At 48.5% G+C, this 8,798-nt stretch overlaps 3 protein-coding genes across 3 annotated transcripts; all 3 read left to right on the top strand.

Annotated features, from left to right (window-relative positions):
* Positions 1–662: 662 nt before the first annotated feature.
* On the top strand, positions 663–1,950 carry PG986_010688 (gas1-like protein; the record flags this gene model as incomplete). Its single annotated transcript, XM_066846910.1, has 3 exons — positions 663–777; positions 846–1,196; positions 1,271–1,950. The coding sequence occupies 3 exons, from the start codon at positions 663–665 to the stop codon at positions 1,948–1,950; spliced, it is 1,146 nt and encodes a 381-aa protein (XP_066696401.1).
* Positions 1,951–3,114: 1,164 nt separating this feature from the next.
* PG986_010687 (aldehyde reductase II) lies at positions 3,115–4,029 on the top strand (the record flags this gene model as incomplete). Its single annotated transcript, XM_066846909.1, has 1 exon — positions 3,115–4,029. One exon carries the CDS (start codon positions 3,115–3,117, stop codon positions 4,027–4,029), a length of 915 nt encoding a protein of 304 aa, XP_066696400.1.
* Positions 4,030–4,702: 673 nt separating this feature from the next.
* On the top strand, positions 4,703–5,233 carry PG986_010686 (uncharacterized protein; the record flags this gene model as incomplete). The annotated part of the gene is made up of 1 exon (XM_066846908.1): positions 4,703–5,233. The coding sequence occupies one exon, from the start codon at positions 4,703–4,705 to the stop codon at positions 5,231–5,233; it is 531 nt and encodes a 176-aa protein (XP_066696399.1).
* Positions 5,234–8,798: the final 3,565 nt, after the last annotated feature.

Below are 8,798 nucleotides of genomic sequence, written 5' to 3'. Positions count from 1 at the left end.
CGGGGGGTTCTTTGTCTGAAGTCTGAAGGAAAACATCCCCAAACGAGCCAGACGGCGTCTTGCCCGCCAGTCAACTCGAGCCGACCGCTGTAAACGACTCCACAAACGTCGACCCCGTATCCACAATCGGCCCATCCATGCGACGGATTCTGTTCCAGATGATCGTCACTACCGACGCGCCTCTGATTGGGCAGAATGCCCTTCTCCAACCCAGCGGCTGTTTCTGAACGAGGCGTCAGTCAATTGACGCAAGTAATCCATTCTGCTGTACCAGGCCAGGGGTGGGAAAGGCCCAGCGACAGAGAAAAAAAAGGGGAGACGTTGAGATTGAACCACCCCCTGGACGAACTGCTACCCTATCCCACGATACCTGGTTCAGAGGTCTCCGTCACCACATCGCATCGCAACCCGAGCGTCTTCTCCTCCCGAGCCGAGTCGTTTATAATGGCTTCGATTCCTGCCGTTCTGCTCGACTTCGGGTCTTTTGTTCAGTTTTCGCTCATCCATTCTACATTTGTTTCTCTCCGCCAGCGGGTCTGATATTCTTTACCTTTCGTCGTCAATCTTTATACTACTCCCGTTTATTGTATCCGTAATTCTTTTCATTCCCACCAGCCGTGCAGGTCGCAGTTCCCAGTCCTTTTCTATCCTCAACCGTCGCGATGCCTTCCATCCGTCAGACTATCCTGGCCGCGGCCTTCGCTGCCGTCGTCCACGGTCAAGGTGTCATTGTCAAAGCTCAGGGACCCAAGGGCCCGGCCAGTCTTGGCCTGCTAGGTAAATACACCACACACCTGCGGTGAGCCCTTCTCATCAAGCCGGTATCTAACTTTGGGAACCTATAGTCGACCCCACCAAGCCCGATGCCAACGTCATCAGGCAGCAGGAGATCGTGGACAATGTGGTGAACGAGTGCGGTAGAACCCTCCTGGCCGGCAACATGGATATCGGCGAGAACACCGAGATCGCCTTGAAGGCCAACCAGGTCACTCAGGTCACCAAGGGAGCCAACGTCGACGTCACGATCCGCGCCCTCAACGCCGATGGCAAGGGTCCCTACATCTGCGACATGGACATGCAGAGCAACGCCGCCGGTGCTGTGGGCCAGGTCAACCTGACCGTGGCCGAAACCACCAACAACAACGGCGACATCAGCCTCAAGGTCAAGATGCCCGCCAACATGGCGTGTATCGGAGGTAAGTCTACAAGCTATTTATTTATCCAGCCGTCTTGGTCGAATCTCAAACTGACTAACACGCACTCCCTACAGCCTCTACTGGTGACGTCTGCACCGTCCGCTGCCGCAACTCTGCTGCCAACGGCCCCTTCGGTGGCTGCTTCGCCGTCCAGCAGACCGACGTAAAGGCCAACAAGAACACGCCCGATAACATCAAGACTGCCCAGACGCTGAAGGCCGTCCAGGCCCAGATCGCCCAGAACGTCAAGGACTTCCCCGCCTACGTCAAGGCCAACCAGGATGCCCCCACCCCCGACGACCAAGGTGTCTTCGCCGTCAACGAGGTCCTCGGCATCGACAGCAAGGCCTCGGCTACTGCTGGTGCTGCCGGCGCTACCCCCACGGGCGGTGCCGGCGGTGCTGCCGGTGGTAACCGTGGTGGCAACAAGGGCGGCAACGGCGCCAACCGTGGAGGTAACGGCGCCAACCGTGGAGGTAACGGAGCCAACGGTGCTAACCGCGGAGGCAAGGCCAACGGTGGTAACGGTGCTGGCAATGCCAACGCCGGCGGAGCTACCAACGGTGCTGCTCGCGGAGGCAATGCTGCCAATGGCGCCAACCGTGGCGGCAACGCTGCTGGTGCTGGCAACGGCAATGGACGCGGTAACAACGTTGCTGGTGCTGGTGCCGGTAACGGCAATGGACGCGGCAACAACGCTGGCAGCAACAACCGCAACAAGGTCCGCCGCAACCGCATCGCCTTCATGGCCTAAGCGCGTTTCATGTCATGGACCATGCATCATACCGATGGCTTTGGCCGTCAAGTGTGGTGTAGCTCCTTGGAGATTACTCCGCTTACGTACCTTTCAAGCAAACCCTGAGATAGAAAAGACTCAATCGACTTCGATTTTCCAACTGTTCTTGCTTATCTCATACTCGGTTGACTGGTGCCTGTGTATTGTACTGTCGCGCGTTTATTTTATTCTGTTAGATATGGGATGAACTTATTGTATGAAAACACTGTGCTCGTGTTTAGCTAGAGGTAAGGTTAGGGGCAAATGAATAGGGTGGGGGATTAACGTGGACATAGGATTAGATTAATTTCTTATGCTTGCGCACTTTTATTTAGACAGGCGAGAGCGCATTTCATTCTACGATGACGGCTTGCTTTAGTTACGATTATACGTAAGTTTCTTCTACCCATTTCGAACTTATCGTCCTGTGGCAGTATCATGTCGTGCATGTCGCGCGATAGTGGACAACGTCGCGTTCTCGCGCTGGAGTTGGATGTCCTTAGCGCTCACTAATCGCTGCCCTCAGGTCTGATTTATCAGCGCACGCGGGGGAGAATCGTGTGCCGGTCCACTATCAGCCGCTTGGGAGGGGGGATGAAGTGGGGTGCGACCAATCGATCTGACGTGGTGTTGGAACGCCCCAGCAATTTGGATCTACCAACGTCATCGCCCAGCCTCCCAGGATTTCCCAATTCGACACGTTGAACGACGTGGAAAACGATATAATAAGCAAGTCTTGCTAAGCGGTCTGATTAGCAATCTTCGCCAAAAGCAAGTCTCGCCTACGTCTGTCGCCATGGTTTGTCGCAATCGAGGTGCGGGACAACGGCCTGGGCGGCTTCTCGTGGCCGAAGTGAGACATGTCGATGCCTGCGTCATGCAGCTAGCGGCGGTCTAGCTCAGCCCTGGCGGTCTTGCAGAATTGGACGGAACACCGGCGAGATATAAACAAGGGAGAAACTGTCCGATTCCCGGCTGACTCGCTCTTCGTACCTATCAATTCGAGTCTACGCGTGCCTCTGCGCAAGGGATTGAGCGAGATCGTTCTTCCTACTAATAGAGCATTGGTGCCTTTCCCTCCCACCTTTGAATAGCTTGATACTTACCCCGGGAACCCCCACCGACCCACGACCCTCTGTCGTCATGGCCGAACCCACCATCCCCCGCGACTCCCTCATCCTCGTGACCGCCGCCAACGGCCTGATCGCCTCCCACATCGCCGACCAGCTCCTCGCCGCGGGCTACCGCGTCCGCGGCCAGGTGCGCAACCTCGAGAAGTGCGCCTGGATGACGTCGCTCTTCGACCGCGTCTACGGCCCCGGCCGCTTCGAGCTCGCGCGCGTCTCGACCCCCGCCGAGATGACGGACCCGGCCGTCTGGGACGAGGTTATGCGCGGCGTCGCGGGCGTCGCGCACGTGCTGGGGGCCGTCGACCTGAGCGTCCGGGACGTCAATGCCGCGTTCGCCGAGGAGTGGCCGATGCATGCCGCGGTGCTGGACGCGGCGAAGCGCGCTTCTGTTTCTGCTGTTGATTCCGGACCGTCGGAGGAGGGGTGGTCGCGGATGCGCGGCTTCGTCTTCACGAGCTCGGCGTGGGCCGCGTACACGCCCGACGCGTCGCTGAGGCAGACCCTGACGGCCAAGTCGTGGAACGAGACGGCGCTGGACCTGTCCCGGCCCTCGAACGGGATCGTGACGTTCGACCCGGAGCACGCGGATCCCAAGTACATGCTGGCGCCCTTCATGGCGATCAAGACGCGGCTCGAGCGGGCTTTCTGGGCCTGGGTCGAGAAGGAGCAGCCCGCGTTCGCGTGCAACGCCGTCCTGCTCGACTGCGTCATGGGCCGGTGCCTCGACCCGGCGGGCCCCCAGGGCGTGCCGTCGACCGCGGGCATGGTGCGCTGGGTCTGGGAGGGGACGTACCGGCAGGTGCTGGACGCGATGCAGCCGCAGTGGCACGTCGACACGGGCGACGCGGGGCGGCTGTTCGTCGCGGCGCTGACGCGGGGGAAGGATGTGGACAGGAGAGAGGATTTACGGGTTCGGGGAGCGGTTTAGCTGGTTCCAGGTCCGGCAGCTGATGATGGAGTGGTACGGCGGCGACCGGAAGGAGGAGATTGTGCCCGTGAAGGATTTGGGGACGGATCAGACGGAGGTGCCGCATCAGAGGGGGGCGGAGCTGTTGCGGCGGTTGGGGCGGCCCGGGTGGACGGGGCTGGAGGAGAGTTTGAGGGCGAATATGGAGAGTATCTTTGAGGCGGAGAAGGCATCGAGGGGGCTTCTGGATGATCTCAGGGGTAACATTTGGAATCATCAGTGGGTGAAGGGGCTTTGTTTGTTGGCGACAATGCTTGTTATCCGATTGTCTTTATGTCGAATCTCGTCGAAGACAAAAGCTTCTGTCTATAGTGTACTAGTCACATCTATCTTCTTTGTATGTGGTTCTACGACGGAACAATACGATATTTACACAATGCTATTATGAAGGAAGTCGCTATATAAGCCCCCTGGTCCCACTCCCTGTCCTAGTGAGAGGCAAAACCACAATTCGCCCATTAGCAGCGCGCCCAAGCATTGCTCCAGTTTCACCCATCCTCTACTCTTACCAGGCATTGTTATGTCCGGTTTCTTCGCCCGAGCAATCAGAGCGTGTCGTAACCTTTCAACGCCTTTTCCTACCCCTTTACTACTGACCCAAGCCCACAAGAAAACCCGCCAAAGCTTCAACACCATGTGCCAGCAGACCCTCACCGGCCCCTACCCTTGCGGCCACGTCACCATGAGATGGGGCTACTGCGCCCCCGCCCGCGCGCGCTCCCTGCTCCAGAACTCGCCGCTGGCCGCGTCGTCGAAGCGGACGACGACGCCGTGCGGCAAGAGCATGGTGGTCGAGTGGCCCGCGGACCTCAACACGGCGTGCTCCCGCACGTGCCTGACCAAGCCCTTCCAGTGCTGCCAGTGCCTGCACCGCGACGATAGGAAGCAGATGCCGCAGGTCGGCTGGACGTGCGCGCGGTGCGGGCATGTGCGGTGCTGTTTGTCGTGTACGGTCTGGGCGGGGTGCGGGTGTGGGCGTTGCGAGGGGGCGGGGTGTCGGGGGTTGGTGCTGCAACTTGTGCGGGATGATGCGGAGGGGAAGAGGGGGCGGATGTGCGATTTGTGTATGAAGGGGGCTTGTCAGGGGGGTATGAAGAAGACCGAAGGTTCCAAGAAGGCGGACGACGAGGCGGTTTGGTGGAAAGCCAATGGCGAAGGAAGCTAAGGTAAGTAAATCGGTGGCCGAAATTGGCGGCGATGCGGAATTTAGTAGTACTGATAGAAATGTCCCGCAAGATTGGTTCACTGAGTTAATATAATATAATGTGATAACTCTTAAGTTATTAAGGGCCACTCGTTTTCGTTATATCGTTAAGAGTTATTAGTTAATTATTATAAATAAGATTATTAAACGTTTAATTAAATAAATGTAATAAAATAAAGTAATCTACGGTTTAATTAAATACACGGCCTAATTAAATATTTTTTAAGGCTTTATATAACGAAATATAAATTAATTCTTTTATAACGTATTTAATATATTAAAATTAATCGGAATCCTTTTTTTTAAATACCTTTATATTATTTTAATAGGTACGCGCATTATACCCGGGCTCCCCGTAGATTTTATAGCGTCGCGGGCGCGTTTTAAGTTTTTTTATACGACTATTATTCCGGCTGTTACAAGCTGACCAGCTTCGCGACCCGACTCCACTTACGGCACGGCCCTACGATGCCCCGAAGCACACCCAAGCCTTAGCGTCAGCCCAGGACCCACCAGTCAGCGCTTACGACCCACTACGATGACAAGCCACCAGGGGTCAGACATCAACCAATACGATTAGGACAGGGCCTCGATGACAGTACCAACTAGCTGGAACGGAATAACCAGGACAGAATGGCTAGGACAGAATGGACATCCAGAACCAGATAACCACCGTGGGTCACGTAAAGATAAAATAAGGAGCTACAGGATCACGACGCTCCCAGTGATCAAGGAGCTACAGGATCACGACGCTCCCAGTAATCACGGAACTACAGGATCGTAACGCTCCCCGCGATCCCAGGATCGCAGGAGCTAAAACGATCCAAGAAATCGGTGAAGGAGGGATTAGATATATAACCACGGATATTTCCTATGTACTTCATATAAACACTCTCTACTTCAGCGATTAATTTAAGCATCAATCTAACACATTGGTAAGGCACATTACCTTGACGAACCTATTGCACCTTCAAGTTAAGTTCTACGATCAATTAAGATATTGCCCATTGTATCAAAGGACCAAGTCTTCTGCACGTTCAAGTACTTTCTCGTCTTAGCCAACATAAACCCCAGTACGTCTAACGAGGTTTCTTTTAGACCCCGATAGCCGTTCGTTACACCGGCGCGATTTATCTTATAATTGTCTATTAACGTTCCTTTAAGATTATAAGTTTTTTTTAATTTATATATAAAGTAATCCTTTATCTTATAGCCGTTTTTTTTCGTACGGCGGCGCCGATTAAGTATTTTATTTATTTCTCGTAATACGGTTATTTTACTTTTTTAAAAAACGAGCCGGTATATTACTTACGTTATACTTTTCGTAATTTAGTTAAGTTTAATTAAAATCGACGTCGGAGAGCTTTTTTAATGCCGTATAATACGGTTTCGAACGTATTCGGTTTAAGATTAGGCTTTAATCGGGTTATTTAAGGTTTTTAATTTTTAAAAAATAAGTAGGCCGGAAAACGTCCCCGGAGGTATTAAAGTATATAGCTTTATATTTAACTGTGAAATAATATATTCTAAATTATACGGGACAAGTCTTATCCCTCGAAAGCCTCCTTATATATTCGAAACGGTGAAAATCGCCTGGAACGCTTTTAAAAACGTTAATAAGAAGTCCTCTTTTATAATATAAATAATATACGCCCGTATAAAACCTTTAATTTTTTTCCTATACGCCCTTTTTAACGTACGAAAATAGCTGATATTAAGAGGTTAAAGCTTATACGACAAATAAAAAAGTATATAGAGTATAATAATCGAGTTTTTTTTATAATAAAATTTAAAAGCTATCGAATAATAGCTTTTATAGCCGTTAAAAATTAATAGGCAATAAATACCTTTTATACGAGACTTTATATATTTATCGAAATATTAAATTTAGTCCTCGCCTTTTTTATTTATAGTCTAGCTATATTTAATAACTGCGATTATTTAGTTTTTTAATAATAGGCTGTTTTCGTACTAGGAAAAAAAGTGCGTTTTCCCGGTAAAAATAATATACGGAGGAATAACGTAACCGTATAATTTAACGCCTTATATTACTATAATTGCTACGGCGCACCTTAGAATAAGCCTTTGGTGGCCTTGCTAACCAGAGTGGGGCAAGGGTATGCGAGAGATAGCCTGAGCGCCACCTGACTTTTCCCCACTTATTTAAATAAAGAAATCGTCCCGGTAAGGCTGGACCTTTTCCTTTTTCCTTATCTTTTCGGTTTTTTATAATAAAACAATAATTTATAGCCTTGCCTTTCGAATTACTATAATTATAATATTACCGAAAAAGATTTAATTTATTAAACTTAAGAAAGCCTTACGAATATCTTATTCTTTTAAAAACTAGAACCTAGATTAATTTCGATTAAATAAAGTAATTAATTAAAATAACCGCCGGCTTAAAAAAGCGCGATACGCGCGTAGAATAAGCCCGTAAATCGGTACGTTTTAATATCGACAATATTAACCGCTCCTTCGCGAGCTTAAAGAAACGTACCGCGCGAAACTCTTTATTAATTAAACGCGCATTTTTCGTTTACTTTAACGTAAACCTAATAAACGTAAATAATTAAAGCGCTATTACCGGGCGCGAAAGCGAAAACTTACTATTTAATATTAAAAACGACTTAAAATAAGAAATTACCGCCCTCGAATTATTTTATTAACTATATTAAGTCGAGGTTAAACTTAAACTACGAACGTTTTTCTTTCCCGATAACTTTCTTAACATTATAAATAAAAATATCGAAAAAAATTAAACGATTAATTATTATATATAATCTTTACTATAATACTCCCGCGATACTTTTCGTAGCCTTTACCGAAACCGCGAAAACTTAATAGCTTAAACGTGAAAGCTTAATCGTTAAAAGATATTTCGATAAAATATATAAAGAAAACCCGACCGCTATTTAAAAAGAGTTTAAGCTGCGAACCTTCTTTATAATAAGTTTTAAAAACTAAGCCCTTAATTTAATAAAAATCTTTAAAAACTTTAATACTAGCTTAAAAAAGAGCTATATATAAACTGCCGTCCTCGGCGAAAAGGATTTAAATAACGACGCTAATTAAAAAAATGGTTAAAATAAAAGATTAAACAAAGACGGTAAGCTTACCGAAAAAGAGAAGGACCTTATATTAGTCGTCGTAAAAAAAACGAGGAAATTTAGCAATTAAATTAATATATCGTTAATCTCTTAATTCGAAACCGAGGAGTCTCGGTTTAAATAAAAGGGATAATTTACATCGGCGTTACGTTACTTAGTGGTTTTAAGCGAAGTATTAAAATATCTAACCCCTTTTTATTTATTAATAAAAAAGACTTTAAAATTAAGTTCGATTACTAGTTTATAACTTTAAAGGGTAAATTAAAAACGAATATTAATCATTACCCTATTAATAAAGATAAGTATACTTATATTATTAGCCGGGTTAACGATAAAGCCGTTAAGAATTTACACCCTTTTATTATTAACGAATAAGATAACCCTTTAATTAAAACTTTTAAAGACTTCTTAAATTA

This window comes from Apiospora aurea, assembly GCF_038362705.1.
Source record: "Apiospora aurea strain CBS 24483 chromosome Unknown utg000007l_segment0_segment0, whole genome shotgun sequence".
Lineage (NCBI taxonomy): Eukaryota > Fungi > Ascomycota > Sordariomycetes > Amphisphaeriales > Apiosporaceae > Apiospora > Apiospora aurea.
Note: the sequence above shows the minus strand (reverse complement) of the source record. Positions and strands in the feature narration are given on the sequence as shown.